The 21,795-nt window shown below is 44.1% G+C and overlaps 3 protein-coding genes across 7 annotated transcripts; 2 read left to right on the top strand and 1 right to left on the bottom strand.

Annotated features, from left to right (window-relative positions):
• Positions 1 to 1,037: 1,037 nt before the first annotated feature.
• Positions 1,038 to 9,901, top strand: gpt (glutamic--pyruvic transaminase). Of its 2 annotated transcripts, XM_067252826.1 has the most exons (12): positions 1,038 to 1,102; positions 1,579 to 1,762; positions 5,193 to 5,282; positions 5,697 to 5,805; positions 5,978 to 6,111; positions 6,274 to 6,517; positions 6,830 to 6,909; positions 7,045 to 7,181; positions 7,730 to 7,904; positions 8,668 to 8,823; positions 8,941 to 9,053; positions 9,254 to 9,901. In XM_067252826.1, the coding sequence occupies exons 2-12, from the start codon at positions 1,625 to 1,627 to the stop codon at positions 9,342 to 9,344; spliced, it is 1,467 nt and encodes a 488-aa protein (XP_067108927.1). In that variant the 5' UTR covers positions 1,038 to 1,102; positions 1,579 to 1,624; the 3' UTR covers positions 9,345 to 9,901. The 2 variants fall into 2 exon arrangements, with proteins under 2 accessions (XP_067108927.1, XP_067108924.1); XM_067252823.1 differs by lacking the exon at positions 1,038 to 1,102 and having other exon boundaries at positions 1,165 to 1,762.
• Positions 9,902 to 16,079: 6,178 nt separating this feature from the next.
• Positions 16,080 to 17,949, top strand: c1ql3b (complement component 1, q subcomponent-like 3b). Its single transcript, XM_067253632.1, has 2 exons — positions 16,080 to 16,697; positions 17,200 to 17,949. The coding sequence occupies exons 1-2, from the start codon at positions 16,080 to 16,082 to the stop codon at positions 17,377 to 17,379; spliced, it is 798 nt and encodes a 265-aa protein (XP_067109733.1). The 3' UTR covers positions 17,380 to 17,949.
• Positions 17,950 to 17,958: 9 nt separating this feature from the next.
• pter (phosphotriesterase related) lies at positions 17,959 to 21,201 on the bottom strand. Of its 4 annotated transcripts, none has more exons than XM_067253629.1 (6): positions 21,121 to 21,201; positions 20,128 to 20,590; positions 19,740 to 20,005; positions 19,288 to 19,428; positions 18,937 to 19,148; positions 17,959 to 18,235 (listed from the first exon to the last, which is right to left on the bottom strand). In XM_067253629.1, the coding sequence occupies exons 2-5, from the start codon at positions 20,557 to 20,559 to the stop codon at positions 18,938 to 18,940; spliced, it is 1,050 nt and encodes a 349-aa protein (XP_067109730.1). In that variant the 5' UTR covers positions 20,560 to 20,590; positions 21,121 to 21,201; the 3' UTR covers positions 17,959 to 18,235; position 18,937. The 4 variants fall into 4 exon arrangements, with proteins under 4 accessions (XP_067109730.1, XP_067109732.1, XP_067109728.1 ...); XM_067253631.1 differs by having other exon boundaries at positions 17,959 to 18,238; XM_067253627.1 differs by lacking the exon at positions 17,959 to 18,235 and having other exon boundaries at positions 18,322 to 19,148.
• Positions 21,202 to 21,795: the final 594 nt, after the last annotated feature.

The raw sequence follows: 21,795 nt of genomic DNA on the forward strand, positions 1-21,795 counted from the left end.
TTTAAGAAACCTTTCTTCATCATGCAATGTAACAACAGTATTATGATTCCATTGTTTTATAAATGGACTATTGGACAGTGAGGGGTGAACAATGCAAAATTTGCTAAATCAAGCCAGTAGTCAGACATGTTGTCAGCAAGTAACGTAATTAATATGGTTAATCATTGTTATAACATCTGAGAGAGCAGGTCATGAGACCGGCACAGCCATGGTATTAAGAGGATGGTGCTGGTGATTATCCATTAGACGGATGTAGACCTATGAAGGTCTGATGGTTACCAAGTTTCATTTATCTGAAGCTATACAGCAGCAATCACTTTCAAGGTGGTGCAATTCAATGTTGTTGACGTATGCCAAGCACGTCATACATCATTTAATCTAATCAGACTTTATCAACATCTTGTGACTTTCAGCTTAGTTTTTTAAACAATGCGTACTCAATGGGGCACACACACTTCAGTCAGTGATCCTTCAGAGGAGTAACTCAAACACAGCAGTCCAATCAAACTCAGTGTTCATTCACATTGCTGTGTGTGTTTGTGTGTTACAGGGCATTCAGAAGCCAGATGTGTTTTCTCAGCAGATTCCCACAGTTTGAATGAGGTTTGGCCTTGATCCTCCACATTCCCTCCATGCCAACTTTAGAATAAGGTCCCCTAATTGCAATTGAATCAACAGAGGCCACACTCTGTCAGGTCTTCGTTTACTGTGTTTACTCTTTGTCAGACATCTAGTTTGACTTTTTTTTTTTTTTTTTACAAAAACGTAACATCTAGCGTAGCCTACTGCCCTGTTTGAAGATATGATGCAATCAATCCAGCAGTGCATCGCTGTGTTTTAGTGTGGGCTACACTACAGTATTTGAGCCGCACAAAATCGGCTCATTTCCAAATAGGAGGGGTTGCGCTCATTTTCTGCTAAATGGCCTGGCCGCAGTCTCCTCCCAAAAACTATCTGAACGCGGGTGTTTGTCCGCCGAAGAATAAGAGGTTCCACGAAGCTAGCGAGAGTTTGAAGCGTCACTCGGTCCTCTCGCATAGGTTCATCAGTTCTGTCTGTCGTCTCGGTAACCGGAGAACCGACCTTGATTGACAACCTAACGGTGCGTAATAGGTACGGGAGGAGATGGGGGTGGGATACAAATCCTACTAAAACAGGGGTACACTTTGGGTGACCTGCCATGTGCACAGTAAAAGAGAGCAATCTGTACTTGAACAAGGGCTTTAACATCCCCATCTCAAACAGAAGACTATATTACACGTTCCCTGTTTTTAACGTCTTATCTTAATTGTAAGGTTCAAAGGTCTGCCCGGTTTTTTTCAGACGTGTGCCCGTTGTGCAACGCCACACTATTGCATTCGTCGAGGGTGACGGTGGTCGCAGAGGCTTAACTACTTTATAAAAAGTGTTGAAGAAACTTTGTACAATGTTGCCGTACAGGAGTTTGCGTATTTCAGTCAAGGGGCGAAATTACTTGATATTCAGCAGCGGGGCACACAATGCTCCTGGGCACCAGGGATCCAGTGTCTGCTCAATCTTGATTTCCTCTCCGCTGTCCCCTTTGTATTCTGTTGCTAGAACCTTAGGGATAAGCGCAGCGCTGAGGGGTCGTGTTCAAGAGAGAATGTCCAAAAACGGAGTGGCCTCTCGGGGCAAGGTGTTGACCATCGACACCATGAACCCCACCGTGAAGAAGGTTGAATATGCTGTGCGCGGACCTATTGTGCAGCGCGCAGTGCAAATTGAGAAGGAATTAAAAGAGGTAACGTATGTCAATGGCTTAAAGTATGTTATGTCTAGAATTGTATTTATTCATGCAATTTATTGCATTTTCCACAAAGGACCCATGCTGCCACGTTCCCCAAAGTTAAGATCAGATTGGATCGTCTCACTCAGGCTCTCATAGTTTGACACACAAGTGACACGTAGAACTGTACACGTTTTTATGTGGCGCTTTCTATAGCCTACTTTGGGCTGTCTGTTGGCCTAACACTTCAAGTGAACTGCTATTGTTACTCAGGGAGCAAAAACCGAAATGCAATGCACTCGTAGCCTTATGCACGAGAGAAATGATCGTATAGTGTAAAATCAAACTGTTGTGAAAGTCTAACGTTCTATGCATTTCTAACTTCACACCGGTGACGTGTTATAATTTACGGCGAAAAAAATACACTAGATTAAGGATTTTTCTTTGAAATGTAATTGATCTCCCCCTTTTATTTCTGTACACGTTCCGGTGTTCCATCCCACTAAATATTATCCAATGAGAAGACTGTGATCCTCACCTCCTTTACTCACACCCTCTTTAATTATAAACTGTATAGTTTAACCACCCACATGTCAAAGTCTAGCAATTAGTCATTCATTTTCAATTCTGCCAACTCTAAAGTTAGTTGGGGACACATGTGCCTCTTAACCATACAATGATGTCCACAATGCTTTAACAGGAGTACCCTCACTGGAGCAAACACAAACTTCAATGTAACACTGCCTTCTGTCTTACACAGTGTCACTCTTAAAATAATCTCCTTAGAAGTCTGAAATGGTTTACCAAGGTGTTCAGTTTTGCCACTTTAATTCCTGGATCTGTCGTTTAACAAGACGTGCCAAAAACACGTAGGGAGCCCCTGACATGTAATGACCCACTCAGGAGCTTATTGAAGTTGTTGACTTTAAGCATTTTGTCAACATGCAAGCAGTTCATCCAGTGCAACATGGCTTGGGAGATTGATATGAAGAACACAGTTTGATCCGGGTATGTCATCTCTGGTCAACGAATGTTCATGGGGATTTATTTTGTCCACAGGTTAAACCCAGAAGTTTAAACCAAACTGCATACTTGACCTCCTCCTCTTGCTTTATTTAAAGTGTTGCTATGAGAAACCAAGGATAGTGACCTCTTCAATAGTTTACAGAGCCCAGTCTTGTGTGGTAAGTGGGACCTTAGAGTTCCTGTATCCAGGAGCATCCGCTAAGTGATCCTTGCTGGCAGGAGGGGGGTTGGGCTAAGGGCTGGGTGCAGGGGGAGGGGAAACAGTCATGGTCATGACATCTATGGGCAGATGGTAGAGTTGTAATGAACTTTGGATCCATTTTTTTTTCTTTTCTATTTGCTGTGACTCAAAACTGCGATTATGGGATAGTGCATTAGTGTGAGGTGCTGTCATGAGCATGATTAGAACAAATCTGACTTTGGATGTTTCAAAAGCAGGTATCTAGTGTCTATTGTGAGTATGAATTAGTGTGTTTTTGGCAGCAGGTATAAGGGGGTTTCATTGTAATCCTCAGTTTAATCGCTCCTGCAGTAGGCCTATCAGATCAATGGTCTCTTTTTACTATAGAGGCTGTTCCAAGTTTCACTGGTCAAGCCTGCATTCTCAATAGTACCTTCACTCTGTGAGTTACGCCTGGAGGTGTTAGGTTTCTCTGGGAAAACCGTGCACAAAAGCTTTTTGTAGCTCACATGGTTGTCCAATAGGTACTGAACTAATACACACTCAGACATGTCCAAAGATAGCCAAACACAATCTCCCCTCCCCCGCCCTAAACTCCACACACTCTCTGTTTTCCCTCCAAGCATTTTTTGAATTTAACCCAGGAGGACATAATAGTTGGGAACTTGTGTATCTTAGTTATGGGTTGAGGCACCTACTGTGTACCTGAGATGGCTAAGTTGTAACTACACTAAATCCTTTATTTGTGATATCAAACATGAAATGAAAATACTAAGTTGAGCAAAACCAAAGTCCCCATCCACAGCTGAGTCCTTCATTCTCTGCTGATGGCTGGTTGCACAGGAGGCCCACAGAGATGCCTGCTTAAACCTTAAGTATCCATGGGGACAGAGGGGAATGCACAGTTGCTGTCACATTCCTCCCACACATTCTTGCATGTATCAAAGATTCCTTTATCAACAGTCTTTTACCACTGTGCTGTTTGAAAATGTACTATGTTGCCGTTACGTCTGCGGTCATAACATATTTTCATAAGGATGTTGTTTTATCCTATTTATTTGCGAGCACTCCAAATGATAGCCCAATTTACAGTTGCCCACAGATATGGAATACACCACTGATTGATTCTGTATGTCAACAGAGTTTTGTTTGTCAGCCTTTATGCAGTGATAAAACCCTCTCAGGCACACAGGAATTCTAGAATGTTCTCAGAGAGAAGAGCCTGGCTCACATTTTGTACAAACCTTTTTGCAATAAAGGGTCCTCTTGTCATGAATGGGAGGTCCTCTGAACCCAGGTTCATCACTCCCCCTCTATCATTTGATTGGTCAAAAGTGAGAGACACCTCTATCTGGTGACCAATAGCTGGGTTGTACATCTTTTTTTCCCCTCTGAACTCTTACCAGTACAGCTGGTGCAATTGGATTGGGTTAAAGTTCCCCTCTGAAACAACAGAGGGACTGATTTGATTCCTGCTGTGCTTCAGTGTGTTCCATTTGAGGCCGCCCTGCTGAGCATGTTGTTGTGGGTGTCAAATGACAAACATCTGGAGGCTGACTGAGGAGAGTGAAGCCTCATCGTCAGTTCTGTGTCATACAGAAGGTTCTCAGACAATACCTAGAGAGGAAAGAAAGGCCTTTTTATTGACCTGTAACAAATCATTCTTTGACAGACAATTCAGATCCAAATCTGCTTTGTTTTTCCATGTTCCCTGGTGTCCCCAACAAAGTTGAAGTTAAGCTGTAAATAATTATAATCGGCCTACTCTATGCGGTATAGGTTTCTGTGTTTCAGTTGGAGTTTTCGGATCTCTTTTGAGATATAGGATGAGGACTGGTTGTCAGTATGCTTTGATATTGATACTGAGATACATTCACAAAGGCAAACAAATTCCTTCAATTACTTTAGATTTTGATGCTGAAGTATTGCATGTGAGCAGAATATAGGCATTTCTACATTTACATTTATATTTAGTCATTTAGCAGACGCTCTTATCCAGAGCGACTTACAGTAAGTACAGGGACATTCCCCCGAGGCAAGTAGGGTGAAGTGCCTTGCCCAAGGACACAACGTCAGTTTGCATGACCGGGAATCGAACTGGCAACCTTCGGATTACTAGCCCGATTCCCTCACCGCTCAGCCAACTGACTCCGATTTCTGACGGAATAGATTAAAACACGATGATTGTCCTTCACTTTTGTGTATCTTTTTTTAGTTCCTTGTATGTCTGTCTTGCAGGGGGTGAAGAAGCCCTTTTCTGAGGTCATCAAGGCCAACATTGGTGACGCGCATGCGATGGGCCAGCAGCCAATCACCTTCTTCCGTCAGGTATGTCACTGCATTTTAGGTCCCCGTGTCATGGCCCTGGCTGTGCCCCAGTTTTTCATAGTGATCTCCCTGCCCCCTACTTCTCTGTTGGTATCCCTGGGTGCGTGTCTGTGTTGTGAGTGTGTCCTGCCTCTCTCTCTCCCCTGGTTCCCTACACACTTATGTTTCGTCATTAATCACCCAGCTGTAGTCTTTTTGGGTTGCTGTGTCGCTGTGTGATTAACCTGCTCCCTCGTGTTTCCGCCCTATGTCTTCCCAAGTTATTTTCGCTAGTTTTTCCCCCTGGTTTATTTATTGAATTTGTGTAATAAAGCTCAGTTCTTTGAATCCTGCTCTCCTACCTCGGATTGTCATGCATCATCATCATTATCTACCTCTGTCTCACCTAGCTCCCTGCCCTCTGTTTCATTCAAGGTTCTTGCACTCTGCTCATACCCAGAACTCCTGAATGACAATAGTTTTCCAGATGATGCCAAAAGTAGAGCGCGTCGCATTTTGAAGTCTTGTGGAGGGAGCAGTTTGGGTATGTTGTATTCTGACAACTTGCTATGTGAAAAAGAGGATACCTAAATCAATTAGGGGGGAATATGAAACCTCCTAAGCCTCTTATAATGTTCCAACATCATATCGTAACATGAAGTGTAAAGAAAGGTTTTGGTTATGGACCCTCCTTGTTGTGCTCATGTCTTCCTCAGGTGCGTACAGCGCCAGTCAGGGTCTAGACTGTGTGCGTCAGGACGTGGCCAGCTACATTGAACGCAGGGATGGAGGTGTACCAAGTGATCCAGACAACATCTACCTCACCACAGGAGCCAGTGATGGCATTGTGGTACCTACATTCTTTTGATAATAACGAGCGACTTTTCTAACGTGAATGCGAAAGAAGGGTGTATACAACGTGAAGGGACACTGTCGGACAATTGAGACTCAGCCTGTTACGTACCCTGTTAGCCTCTCACACTCCTCCTGTCTCCCCCCGTGTCTGTGTCAGACCATGCTGAAGCTGCTGGTGTGTGGCGAAGGCGAAGCGCGGACGGGGATCATGATCTCCATCCCCCAGTACCCCCTCTACTCAGCCGCCCTGGCGGAGCTGGGCGCCGTGCAGATCAACTACTACCTGAACGAGGAGCAGTGCTGGAGCATGGACATCAGTGAGCTGCATCGCGCTCTGGAGGAGGCTAGGCGCCACTGCAACCCCCGGGCCCTCTGCATCATCAACCCTGGGAACCCCACAGGTCGGATAAACCAGCTCTCACTCACCCCCATCGAGAGACATGTAAACTCTGATTTAAGGCCTGACTTAAAACTGTGTGATGTAAATATTCATGTGTTGGTCAAAGTGTTAGTGTTCGAAAAAGGATTTTGAAACCAATCCATCTGGAAAAATCTATCACACTTGGATTGATGTTGGAGTATGGTGTCATTAGTTGAAAGGGAGATTAAACTGACAGTGCTTGTGTCTGTGCTTCACTTAGGCTGATCAATAGATGGCGCCACAGAACAAAGATCCAGATCTAACGCTTCCCCATAAATCATCTCTCTGACAGGTCAGGTCCAAAGCAGGCAGTGTATTGAGGATGTGATCCGATTCGCTGCAAAGGAGCGCCTGTTCCTAATGGCTGATGAGGTACAATTAAAACAAGACTGTTAAGGGTTCTTTTCATTAGAAACCTACCATAAAAAACTCGGACCTTCATTTAAATCTAAGGTTCCCCGTAGTGGACGAGCGTTGAACCCTCTGACACTCTGCCCCTCCTCCCAGGTGTACCAGGACAACGTGTATGCAGATGGATGCCAGTTCCACTCCTTCAAGAAGGTTCTGTTTGAGATGGGACCAGAGTATTCCAGCGCTGTGGAGCTGGCATCCTTCCACTCCACCTCCAAGTGCTACATGGGAGAGTAAGCTGTCATCCTGAGATGCACTACATCTTCATGAGGACCCTGGTCTCTCCATACCTCTTGTTACAGTTGTTAGAAATAGTAGTAGTAATAGTAAGTACTTTATTGATCCCCAATGGGAAATTGCGACATTGCAGCAGGCAAGATAAAAACAAGAGGATGTAGGAATACATAATCAATATAAAAAAGATTTCCAATACAAAATACGCAATATACAAATGGATAACACATACAAGAAGAAAAAATATATATACGCAATACAAAAACACATAATACTCAATGCAGCGAATCATTATAATGTTTACCGTAATGGTCACTGGCAAAAGGACTTCCGGTAGCTCTCCTTGTGACACTGGGGTGTGGTCCGTGTCATACTAAAGGTGATCCTCTTCACCACAACCATGCTGTGGAGGGCGAGGGAGGCATTATCCATAATGGACAGCTGCTTGGACAGTTCTTGCCTCTACCGCTTCCTCTAGGGTGCTAAGGTTAGACCCCAGAATAGAGACAGCCTTCCTCCAAAATAACTGCCTCTGTCTGTCTGCTAGGTGTGGTTTCCGCGGGGGTTACATGGAGGTGATCAACATGGATGGGGAGGTGAAGGACCAGCTAAACAAGCTGGTCTCAGTCCGCCTGTGTCCGCCGGTCCCTGGTCAGGCCCTGATGGACCTGGTGGTCAACTCCCCTCAGCCCGGAGAGCCGTCCTATAACTCCTTCATCAAGGTTCAGTTAACACAAACATCCCAATCCCTGATCACGCAGAATGCAGTACAGTATTAATGACTGTAATAAAAGTTCGTTAACTGTTTACGATGGGTGTAAAATTGTTTAAGCGTGTAACATTTCCTGATTAGTTGTACATTTTTACCCTGTTGCCTTCTGGCAGGCGATACTGAAGCATTCGGTCTCGCAAGGGGCATCAGGCTTCTGAATGGACATTGATATGGATACTGATACACTTCTCACTAGTCACTTTACACACTGTCACTTTCAGCTACTGGTTGCACTATCAGCAATATTGCACTATTGTACTTCACTTGTCTTAGGTTAGCATAGGTTTATAAGGTTGGTATAGGTTATTTCAGCTACTGGTTGCACTATCAGCAATATTGCACCATTGTACTTTGCTTGTCTTAGGTTAGTTTATAAGGTTAGTATAGGTTATTATGTATATTATGTGTATTTAGAGGTTAAGTATACTGTATTGAATATTGTATATTATTGTATATTAGGAGGTTCACTATATTTGAGGTTATCATAGATGTAATCTATGTTCTGTATACTTATATGTTATGTTATGCCAGATTGCTTTGCGTTGCGTTGTCTTGTTGTCTTGTTATGTTATATTCAAATGTATGCTCTCTCTGACCCCCTCCCTCTCTCTCTTTCTCCCTGTCTTTCTATGTATGTTTCTCTCTGTCTGACTATCTCTGCCTTTCACTTCATTTCTCTCTCTCTTTCTTTTTCTTTTCTCTTCCTCTCTCAGGAGCGTACCGCTACCCTCGGTGCCCTGGCAGAGAAGGCCCGTCTGACAGAGCAGATTCTGAACACGGTGCCTGGCATCAGCTGCAACCCGGTACAGGGGGCCATGTACTCCTTCCCCCTCATCACCCTGCCAGACAGAGCTATCAGAGAGGCCCAGGTCAGACCTCCACCCACTGGCCATCATTGGAAATCTGCCACTCACCGACTCAAATAGCCTTCATAAAAAATAGGATGTTCAATATTGTTGATGCCTGATGTGGGCCTGTTTCTCCAGGAAATGGGCCAAGCTCCAGATATGTTCTACTGTATGAAGATGCTGGAGGAGACTGGGATCTGCCTGGTCCCTGGCAGTGGCTTTGGACAGAAAGAGGGGACCTACCACTTCAGGTTGGGTTCTACTCACCTCCACTCTCTTTTTCTTTTTTTTTTACAAAGAAACAGTGTCATTGTCCTATTGTGAAATGATCTTCGCTCAAAGTCCTGCTGCACCTAGCTAATTGATTACTGTGGAGTGTGAGTGTGCATAGTTTATGAATTATTATGCACTGTTGTTCTGACCCTTAATCCCCTCCTCCTCCTTTTTCCAGAATGACCATTTTGCCTTCCACTGACAAGCTGAAGATCCTGCTGGAAAAAGTGAAGGAGTTTCACCAGCAGTTCACCCAGCAGTACTCCTAACCACCCGTGTCTCTCAGCCAATCTGTTAACAGACCGCTTATAGCACCCTCAGAAGGAAGAATCTGCCTCCCAGTGCCTTTTACGCAGTGGCTGTGGTGGTGGACATTATGACGATGCACTTTAGCCCCTACAAGATGCCACGCCATGTATACACAGGCTAAAGTGTCATTGATTTCAATGCAATTTCAATTTAAACTATTAGACACAAACTGGGAAATTAAGTTTTTTTATGTAGATTCATATCAAGTGTATTTCTATCTGACATCATAACAAAGTACCATCATTTCTGACTTTTAGGATGTGTATACAAGTGTTAATGTCCACTGAGAGAGTAGTATGGTGTTGTACTGTAAAAGTACATTCACAAGATGGCACCATTCAGAACTAATGAAGGACTTCTAGATTATGTACAAATGGTAGAGTGGTATCCGTGGTGATGGCACATTATGTAGAAAAATAATCACATATACTGTATATATGTATAAGTCAAGCTCTTTGTGAAAATGAGCTGGGGGCTGTTTTTTTGTATGCTAAATAAAGACAAAATGTATAATTCATATTGTTTGTTCAACAAGACTGTTAGCAATGAATAAAGCCTTTTCTGCTGAGGCACAGCAACTACATTAGCAACTGCTACGGCTGTATGTACCTCCTCTAGGGGGGCTTTCTTGCTTATTTGGTGTATTTTACAATTACAGTACAATGAGCTTGAGTATGGAACATTCTAGAGAGAAAGGCTGGGAAACGATTCAGGGGCCCCAACATACATGAAAGGCAGGGAAGGGGGAAAGCTAGAGAAATCTCATGTTCTCTCCACCACCATGACTACCCCTCCACAGTCCCCTCTCTCTTGAACACTTGATACAAAGAGATGCAAATGTGGATCCGGGCTTACACCTCCTGTGACTCCGTAAAGTTGAATGTTTTGATGCTTCAATAACGGAATAAGGTGATTTTCATATGGGTAATATTCTTGGGAAATACAATTCAAGGTCATCAAAGACCAATAACCACAGCTGTTGGTGATTAGCAAAATAATAAAGATGACTACAGTGCCTCTCAAACCCATGGAGAGGAAGGAGCCGACTGGCTTCACGCACAGCAGTCTGCACACACACACACACACACCCCAGGAAGGAGGCCGGCTGCTGTTTGTCCCCAGCTAAAGCTGTCAGGATTATGAGTTTCCCATGAGGCCTCTTTAAATTCATTTTAAAAAGCTAGATACTCTGTTTCTGTAATACAGTTCTTGTATTACAATCATATTTTAAATCATAAGAACAGCTTTCAGAAAGAATAAGAAAATATATGACAGATGTCTTTTTTATGTCAATTAAAATGCACTACGTTGTTTGAAAAATGTGCTCCGTTTTTCTCGGCTGCGACTGCCAACTTTAATTATCTTTGACAAAGCAGAGCCCAACCTCTAATTAAGCTTTGTTATCCTGTAGCACTGACTGTTCACTCTCACAGCAAGACACGCCTCATCGTGTCTCTCCCAAATGACATTGCTTGCACTTCTTTCTCTGGTCACCATCCTCTCGTCTGATCTAATCTCCCTCACAGGTCATTGTGGAGTTCAAAGGTCGTGATTAGTCAGGCGGAGAACTGGGTCAGCGAGAGTGGTGCATGCCAGCCTTCACCACTTGCAGAAAGAGCCTTCGCCTATTGCTCATTCTGCACATGAGGATGGACAGCTGCCTTAATATCACAGACACCCAAGAAAACTGAGAGACCATCTGTTGGCAAAAGGGCATTCCCCTTTTTGACCAACAGATGTCCTAATGTTGGATGCCATTTAGCTCAACCAGTGGATGTCTGTACACTCAGAATGTGAGAATCAGAATGTGAGAGTCGTGATTGATTCTCACTGAGTTGTGGGAGTAGTGACAGCACAAGCCTTTTCCAGTACAATAGAGTACAAGTGTCAGGAGGAATAATTATTGGTCCAGACCTTGGTAGGATTACTTTACTTTGCCCTAGAACTCACACTCTTCAAATTCACACCATCCTTTGCTCAATTTGTGTCCATCTATTTTGTCTGTCTTTTCACACAAACACCAAGAGAGAAGAGACCAGTGCACCCTTTACCAGAAAGGTAAATTTTTTTACCTTTCTGTTCCTTACTTAAAATTGTCCTTGTCAACTTCTTTAAAAAGAAAAGAAAAAGTCGCAGTGGTCTCTTAATTTTTTCCAGAGCTGTAGATGCACACAGCAATTGTCTTTTCAGTTTCTTGTTGGAGCCCCATCTCTGACTGAGGTGTCTACAGTCTTTTGATTACCACAGTTTACTCTCAATGCTGCTATTACAGAGCAATTAAGGGATGCTTGGAAATGTGTACCTGCATTTTGGAACCTACATTAAGGTCTGCTTTTGGAATGACCTCATCTCCAATCAGCAAGTTCATTGTCTGAGTAAAGCACTTGTGTGATGCTAAGTGTAGATTCTATCATCAGAGTTGGGACCAAACCTGGGCCCATCTAACAACCAAAGTGTCAACACTACCCAGGCTTGACGAGCTGTTGTTGGTCTGAAGGTAATTGCAGACTTGTTGACTGGGAAAAAATGTGACTACTCTCATTGTGATTAGATGTTTAATTATATATGTGTAATTCTGAGTTTGTGTAATGAGGCAAATTTGACATTTCTCTCATGAGATCACCTCAGGAAGACTACCAGTGGGGCTTACAGCTCCTCCCCGGAGCCTGAAGTTAGCTGATTCCTCTCCCATGACACGTACAATTTAAAATCGAGGTTCAGACAGAGAGAAAGACAGAGAGAAAGTAAAAGTTAGTAGAGCAGAGATTTCGCTAGGGTGATAAATCTTGTTGTGATCTGGTGTCTCTGCTGTAGCAGTGCCTCAGAACCTCTCACAGGGTAATTAATCAATCCCAGACTGGAGTCATTGATTGTTCTCTGTAGCCCCCAGATGGTGTGTTTACGCTTCTCCATTTCATTTGCCACTAAGCTCCTTTCTACTGCTCAATCTCATTGGCAAATGTGACACCCCGCCCCCTCATGCCATCAGCAGGCTAGGCATCGATTGGCATCGTTCTGAAAATCAATCTGCTTATTTTGATTTAGGAGATTTTGTTTGGTCTCATTTTCACCCACCTTTGCAATTATTACATGTCAGATCACGTTAAAGGAATAAGACTTTGTATGTCGATCTGATGGACATTGAGGACATGTTACCGTTCTTGTAGACTCTGATACATCATGTTTGGGCCTATAGTTAATGGCTGCTTGTCACCTGATTGTCCACACTGATGAGTGAATATGTCAGTATTTGGGCTTGAAGATTATTTTAGTGGATTTGTTCCCCTCTTACATTATACTGATATTCTGACATCCTGTGTATGTGTGTGGCTAGTCCTGTTTCAGAGAACAAAGCGGGTTTTAGAGGTGATTTCATCTCTGTTCTCTTAATACGGGACACGCTTTGTGGGGGTGGTGGTGTTGCAAGACTCCCTACTGAGTTCAACTGTTAGCTCTGTCTTCTCTACGGCAGTTACTGACAAAGCTTTCGCCTGAAGAATTATTAAAGCAAAAAAACAAGTCATATCAACTAGATAGAGCAGAAGGTGTGAAAAACACTATGGAGCACATGTCCTGTAAAAAATGATGCTATGACACATGGCAGATCATTGATTGATAAAACTCCACAAAAGTCAGTGTAGAAAAGAACAGTATATAATTTGATTTTTGTGAAACTGCAATGGTTTTGCAGTCGGTTGGTCTAACCAGTGTATTGACAGACAGGGTTGTTTTGCTTGCCACAACCACAGCTGAATTCATTAGATCACCTTTGTCAGTTTATACCTGCTATACATATTTCATATCACAACAAGCAAAACTGACAAAAAAGTTTTATATAACGCCTCATTTCTCATTAGAATATTAAACAACATCTTGACTCCAGTCAAGTGCCGACATGTTTAATTCATTACTCGTAAATGCTTGCTTGTCCAGTTGTCAGAGACCATCACCTTTCTCATAGCCAGTCCTGACTGATTAGAAATGAACCCCACAACAAGGCAAAGTAGACAAAAAGTAAACCGTCAAAGCTCACGTCGAGTTTCATTTTTGTTATTTCTTTCCAATAGTACATTTTCAACATCTGATCTTAAATAAGTTATTATTGAAGCTTCTTTTTGAACAAGAAAGTTAATGTGAGAAAAGTGTATAATTGGACTGATGAAAGTTGTTTGTCTCCTTAGATAAGCTGTGTTTTCAGCAATGAAGTGTTGCAACATACCAAGTTTGGCTTCTGTCCTCACGTCCTACTGAGTCACTGATGGCCAATGCCAGCTGGAGGGGAAGAGGCCATCGGCAACAAGTGTTCGCTGACTCACAGACACCATGTAACCGTCACCGTCACATGCATGCCACGTGGTTATGCATGCATGTGTGTGTGTGTCGGTACCATACCAGCGTTCACCCGTTTCAGTTTACTGCTTATAATGAAAGATATGGATTCATCCAGTCTCTTCCAGCGTCTCATCCAGGGCCTCATCTAGAATCTTATTCGGGGTGTGTCATTTGAGGACTGACACCGGCTCATCCAAGGCCTCATCCACTCTCATCCAGGCTCATCCAGAGTCTCAACCAGGGCCTCACCCACTCTCATCCAGGCTCATCCAGAGTCTCAACCAGGGCCTCACCCACTCTCATCCAGGCTCATTCAGAGTCTCAACCAGGGCCTCACCCACTCTCATCCAGGCTCATCCAGAGTCTCAACCAGGGCCTCACCCACTCTCATTCAGGGTCTCATCCAGAGTCTCAACCAGGGCCTCACCCACTCTCATTCAGGGTCTCATCCAGAGTCTCAACCAGGGCCTCACCCACTCTCATTCAGGGTCTCATCCAGAGTCTCAACCAGGGCCTCACCCACTCTCATTCAGGGTCTCATCCAGAGTCTCAACCAGGGCCTCACCCACTCTCATTCAGGGTCTCATCCAGAGTCTCAACCAGGGCCTCACCCACTCTCATTCAGGGTCTCATCCAGAGTCTCAACCAGGGCCTCACCCACTCTCATTCAGGGTCTCATCCAGAGTCTCAACCAGGGCCTCACCCATTCTCATTCAGGGTCTCATCCAGAGTCTCAACCAGGGCCTCACCCACTCTCATTCAGGGTCTCATCCAGAGTCTCAACCAGGGCCTCACCCACTCTCATTCAGGGTCTCATCCAGAGTCTCAACCAGGGCCTCACCCACTCTCATTCAGGGTCTCATCCAAAGTCTCAACCAGGGCCTCACCCACTCTCATTCAGGGTCTCATCCAGAGTCTCCAGGGTGTACTATTCTTATCACCTGCTCCCCGGGCAGGACACAGCCATCGACCACAGGGGGCATGCTCTGCATGCAGCATCCTATCATCATCTGTCCTTGACTGCAGCAATTAGGCCCTCATCACTCAGTCCTGTGCATCCTCCACAGCTCCTTCCATCCATCCATCTCTCTCTATCTGTGCAGCATTTCTCATGCAGCGTGTTGTTTGATGAGTGGTGAGGTTCTGCACCGCCAGTGTTGTCTCACAAAAAGATTCTTCTGAGGCTTCTTCTGTTTGTTTTATGGGCGTTCTCTTGGTACACCACAATGAACAATATCATGCATGTTGACAGAGTGTGACGCCACAGTGTAAAGAGAGGCCAGTTACAATTTCCACCGTTTGTGGTTTTCCCTGCGGCAATCCAACTGACTGAGGTAACGTAACATTCATTTGTAGGTAACAATGGAGGAGATGAAAGAAAAGGGGAAGATTCTCCCGGACCACCCCTCTCCACACATGAACCCCCCCCTCACACGCACGCACACACACACACTAACCCCCGCCCCCCCTTCCCCCCTCCGCCCTTCCACACTTTACTTTTCTCCTCTGTTTGTGGCTCGATAGATTTTCTTCCAGAATGATTAATTGGTCGAGGGGGACTGGGGTCACACTGGGGAGCTGGGGTCATCAGGTTGCCTGCCAGTGGAGTGCAGTCCCTTGTCAGGCCTGGTTCTGGACCCTTGGCCCGGTGTTTGGATAGTCTATTTTCCACCACACCTCCCAGCCAGCTTCCACTCCCTCTCTGCAGTCATGTTATGTTAAGGCAGGCATCATGCTCTAATTCTTGGAAGACACGTACAATACAACCTTACTTCAGTCACTAGTTGAGATATATTTGAACACCTATTACTTGAGTGAAAGTGTCTTGATGGAGTGATCAATTGTAGATACAGCAGAGGTGAAAGAGGAGGTATTGAATTTCATGAGTAACCAATGGGTGTCGTCGTGATTTTTATTTATTTATGGCGAACCTCAGCATTTGATGCATCAGTACCGCCCTCCTTCTCTTTCCCGCTCCAAACACCCACGTTCACATTTTCAAATCCTGTTCGTATTTTCTCGTGCGCCGACAGCGTGGAACCTACACTTGCTCTTGCTTTGATCCATGAAACAAGCAGCTCAGCGTTGATATCACGGATGACACTTTCGTGATTTATCCAAGATAAATTTGAGCACAGGTCTCATGAAAATTAGAAAAGTAAGCGGACGTTGTTGTGCGTAAAAGAGTAAATTAGTTGAGGAGACGGTGGAGTCATAGGCTACCAAATTAATGACTACATATTAACTTTAAAACTTAGCATTGAAACACGGGCAACGATATTTTTCATTTCTTAATCGAAAGCACGTCCAAAAGCAGACTGGAAGTCCGTCCCACTCGGAGAAGACCGATCGGCAGAGCGCAGATGATCGCAGCCGGTGCCTGTGGAGTAATCATGGTGCTGGTGTTGGTGATACTGATCCCGGTCGTGGTCAACTCCGCTGGAACATCAGCTCGCTACGAGATGCTCGGATCTTGTCAGATGGTGTGTGATCCACATGGAACTAAGTCCACAGCTACAGACAAAGCTAACACAATAAGAGACAGTCGTTTAGTCCAGTCTTTACCCACATTTATTCAGGGGCCAAAAGGGGAGGCTGGTCGCACTGGTAGAATAGGCCCCAGGGGACCTCTGGGGGTACCAGGACCGCCTGGACCCGTCGGCCCACCTGGGGAACGGGGGGAGCCCGGCCGTCCAGGATTACCTGGACCACCTGGAGAAAATGGTCCCACTGGTGCGATAAGCGCAGCAACATACAACACTGTCCCCAAGATTGCTTTCTACGCCGGACTGAAAAAACAACACGAGGGTTATGAAGTTCTTAAATTTGACGACGTGGTTACCAATCTTGGCAATCACTATGATCCTACAACGGGAAAATTCACTTGCTCAATACCGGGGATATACTTCTTCGTTTACCACGTGCTAATGCGGGGAGGAGACGGTACCAGCATGTGGGCTGACCTCTGTAAAAACAACCAGGTGAGGCTTTTACTGATGTCGTCAAATGAGTCTTGATCTGTCACAACCTCTAGATAACGTAGGAAATCTAGGAAGAAATCTTGTAAGATAATAACAGAACGATTTCGATTTCAGACCACATTACCTTTACGCATGGAATGTTGATTTTCACTCATGAACATATGGTCACAACAAGTTGGGGCAAAGATGAAATGATGGAATAAATGAACAAACGGCCTTAACATTAAAACCTAAAGATCAGACGCGTAGTATTAAAATATTCATATAATTGTATACATAATAATAATTGTATATATAATTTTAATTTAGAGCAGTGTTGTAAATGGGATATATTCCGTGTATGGCGGCGGAGCTGTCCATGGTACACAGCACGCACCCAAACTCTCAAATGGGTAAACAATTTTCTGAAATCAGGAAACTCAATTGTATGGACTAGACATGCAGTAAAAAGGGATTACGATTTTACTATAAAGCATTTAAGAATTTAAACTTTGCCCCCCAGGTACGAGCCAGTGCCATTGCCCAGGATGCAGACCAGAATTACGACTATGCGAGTAACAGCGTTGTCTTGCATCTCGAGCCAGGCGACGAGATCTACATTAAGCTGGACGGTGGTAAAGCGCATGGAGGCAACAACAACAAATACAGCACCTTCTCTGGCTTCATATTGTACGCCGATTAAACAGCGACGGCGCAACGTCTCTCTCCATTTATCGTGGTTCCTTCACACCTCTCTGATGCTTTGGCACCGCTGACATTCCATTGAAGACAGAGAAACCATAGAGCAATCTTGTGAAGCAACGGAACAGTTTAGGAAACGCAATTAACCGCATGCCTATTTCAAAAGGCTACTTCAAACTGATGTAAAAGGAGTAACCCTATGTCTATCCATCATTGCATTTGTCTTTTGAGCAATTTGACCACATCATATGTGCGGTGGAATGTGGATGCCATAGAACATACATATAGCAATTAGATGCCAAACACACAAGTGTATGGGAATTATTGTACTGTTCAATGTTTCAGTCAACAGGCTTGTCATGTTGCCATGTGGGTTATGGGTACTTTCTGACGTATTTGTCTATCTATTCACATTAGGGATTATGTATGGTTACAATCCTTTACAGTAGTTGACATTTCAGTCCAAATATTCATTTTCGGGTAAAATACATTTGATGTGTGCCTATATTCATTGGAAATGTGAAACTATCTGAGAAACCATAACAGTAAATGAATCACAACATTTAAAGAGATCTGTCTTTCTTTAAAAACAAAACAGCAACAGTTCAGTTCTGAGTCAAGTGTCAGTCGTATATAAAATACAGATTTTCTACGTTCAGTACACATCACAGGGACATCTTTAATCACTTTTAATCCTATAGCAAATTCTCAAAAGTTGCATCATGGTTATGCATGCTATGCAGTGTTGAAGGCATTGATCGTGCGGTGAAGTCACTCTGTGAGGCCACCTGTTCCCAGACAAGGAGAGCATGTCCTTCAGTACGACCCGAAAGCCAGCCAGCCTCATTCATAAACACCTGCTGAGTGAAATCAGGACAAGTCATCTACCATGGCTAGATTGTGTGACTGTACAAAGCTCACTGATGATGAAACTGCAAGGTACTATTTCACCCCCCAAGTTTGCTGACTGTTTATTGCTGTCATTACTGCAGACAAAAAAACAACAACAACAAAAACAAAACAAGGACTCAAAAAGGAAATTAATTAGCAATGTGCTGACACCCCTGCAGCCCAACCGAGTTTGTATTGCAGGAAATTGCTTTGTCTTCTAGATTACACTTGATTTCTAAGCCTTAACAAGCTAAAACACATTTAAAATGTTCTCAGTATCTCTTTTCAAGCTATTGAAATGAAAATGTTTCCTTTCATTGGAAAATTCAAGGCTGCTATTGAAGAGCGCTGGGTACAAACGCTGGTTTGTTGATTTGTATACAGTTTGAATCAAAACATTTCAGAATTTCTTTGATTCAGTCATGGCTTCAATTATCGGAAATAAAGATTAGTGATTATCTTCTCCAAATGAGTGCCCTCTCTGCAAACAGACGGGTGATTCAACAATACTGTGCTGTTGATGATTTGCTTGTGATAATTCCTCAAGGACTCTAATCTCTTTCTGACACTGGTTTTGTACAAAACTTTTTGATTGTGATTACTTTAACTATACAAAGTCAGTGTAGAACATAACTGGGCTTGGGTGTTCAGTTTCACTGATTCATACTTCATTTGAATGTCAGCCAGTGTTTGGGGTTGTCAATCAGGATCTTGTCAACCTGGTTCTGGTTGATGTTCCTGGTCAGCATCTTGGGTACAATGTTCTTCAGGATATGGGAGTACCCGTGACCGCCATACTTGGTCAAGCGGTTCTTGGTGTGGATGTCGTGCGCAACCACGATCCTGTCCTCATACCCCTCCTTCACTAAGAACGCCAGGCTAAAAAGCACACAAGTATTCACACCCGCATCCACACACAACAAAAACAACAACAGTGTTAAGAAACTGGTGACATATTGTGGTGTCATTTTCATGCTGAAATCAACCTAGCCCCTGATATGTGATCTGCTATACTCACGTCTTGACTCTCTGACTGTCACTGGGCATGTCCACCTCTAGATTGTAGGGGTAGTTCAGCATCTCTGTTCCAAACAGATCATACTCCAAGTAACTGCCCAGCTTGGCAAACTCCAGCAGCTCTCCTTCGTCAAATATTGTCCTGTTTATGCAAAAGAACGCGCACAGCTACACAAATCATTGTCGGGGAAAAAGTGCATTGAAAGTGAAATAGATACAGTACCATCACTATAAAAAATGCAGAAACACTGCCTTGAACTTAAAACCCTGAACCCCCAAGAGCTTCACATCAATATGCATGAAGACTGAATAAAACGACTTAAACAGAACCACTAAAATACTAATACATTCGTTCTGTCAGATAACCCTGTCCGAAGTAGCCTGATTAGGATTCAAGCCCCACACTCACTACCAACCCTCTGGTGCTTTGGCCAACACCCAGTTAGCCCTCACCTATCCAGGTGAGACATGACCGTTTGGCTGATGTCACCTCCGGCCTCCTGGAGGATGCGGACCACCTCGGTGGGGGCGGCGGGGTTCCTCCCAGGGTGGATGATGACAGGGCAGCCCAGCTGGGTCTGAGCATACGCCGTGGCCTGCAGGACCTTGGTCTCGCTCGCTGTGATTGGCCAACTGGTACCGATCTCGCCGATGACTCCGCAGCGGATGTCGGTGCCGTCGGCCCCGTGCAGCACCTCGCTGACGATGACGTCTGTGAGCTGGGGACGGAAGAGAGCCAGGCCTGGTCAGGGAGGGCCTGGAACAAATCTCCATGGAGAGAGACACAGCAGCTTTGTACGTATATATTCATCCCTTCTCATGTCTTTCCTCCATCTCACACCTTCTCCACAGTCATCTTCTTGGTGCTCTCAGAGTGGGTGCAGTCCACATAGTAGCCCGCCCCTCCGATGATGTGGACGCCTGTGTCCTTAGCCAGCCGCCGGAGGGTGGGCAGGTCTCGGTCGATGCCCGTGGTGGTGTTCTCCACGATGGTGCCCCCTCCAGCCTGCCGGTAGGTCAACAGCTCCGCACACACGGCGCTGGTCTCCTGTCGCAGCAGCAGGTTCTCGCGGCTGCTGTACGGGTTTTGCTTCAGCCAGAACAAGTTCTTCATCTCCAGGGGGGCTTGCGCCACTGCCTCGTCACCTGGCGGTGGAGGGAAGTAGCAGCACTCAAAGGTCATGGTGAGGTGCTCATGGGTCATGGTTCGACCCAACTGGTCTGGATCCACTGGACCCAGAACTGTCTGGACCTTTCCGCTCAGCGCTGACATCCTGTTTGGGTCTTTACAGTGGGTTGAGGTGCTACGGAAGAAGTAGGCAATAGAACAGTTACTACACTCAAGAAGACGACCGAAGAAAAGAAAAGGAATTTGGCACATGGGCTGGTTTGTAAAGACGTAAAGTAACCCTGCAGTGTTTTTGTATTTTACATGAATTGGGGTGGTTGTGAAAACTTGTAAGACGTTGCTAACTCCAGGCTAAGTAAATCGACTTTGAACCGAACATGAAGTCACATGATAATTTGTGTATAATAGGACTGCATTTAATCTCCTCGATGTTTTAATTACACTGTGTCTAATTTGTTATCAAATTATACGAAGATCAGCATTACTTTAGCAAACTGTAAATTGGCAACGCAAAAATGTTTCAATCGGACTGACATTGGGGAACAGACTAGAGAATGTGAAATCGAAGAATATCTGCAGGAGCGTGTACACAATGGTGAGTAGGCTGCCTTAAATGATACATTTAGATGTGCAATTACGATACAGATTTTCGTGCAACAATTGCATGATACCAATCAGCTAACTAATAATGTATCCATACAAGACCTGGGCAAACCTTGCTTCTGCTTCGATGTACTAATTTAAATCCAGTATCAATGCTGGAGCTTAATCTCAATCTGTGCAACAGGTCGCGGGAAGTGACGGAATGGTATCGCGGGAGTTTGGGTTAGTAGCAGACACACCCACACACACGTAGACACATGCACACAACAAACTACACAAATAGGCCACTGGATATTTTCAAGAGTTCAAGTTCAATATCAAGTCTTTTATTCTCAGATGCACAGAACAACACAAGGTCAGACTGGGCACTGAAATTCTTAAGACAAGACAACGCAAGCACCTGGCATACCATAACATATAAAACAGCTTAAAACCTACCTTTTTACCGAAGCATTTAAGTAATTTTATCTCAGAAGGGTTTTACTACTTTTATTAGTTATATTATTGTTTTTATAGATTTGCTATTTTAATTATCACTTTTATCACTTGTATCATTGTTTTTATTGATTTTATGTAAAGCACCTTGAGCTACAATTCTTGTATGAAATGTGCTATATAAATAAAGTCTTACTTACTTACTTATTTACTTACTTACTTACACAGAACATAAATTACATCTATGCAAAGCTTAAATAAACCTTCTAAATATACAGATAAATATAAATAATATAATATACTAAACCCTGAATACACATAATAACCTATTGTCATGTCAAT

Source organism: Osmerus mordax, chromosome 16 (assembly GCF_038355195.1).
Source record: "Osmerus mordax isolate fOsmMor3 chromosome 16, fOsmMor3.pri, whole genome shotgun sequence".
Classification (NCBI taxonomy): domain Eukaryota; kingdom Metazoa; phylum Chordata; class Actinopteri; order Osmeriformes; family Osmeridae; genus Osmerus; species Osmerus mordax.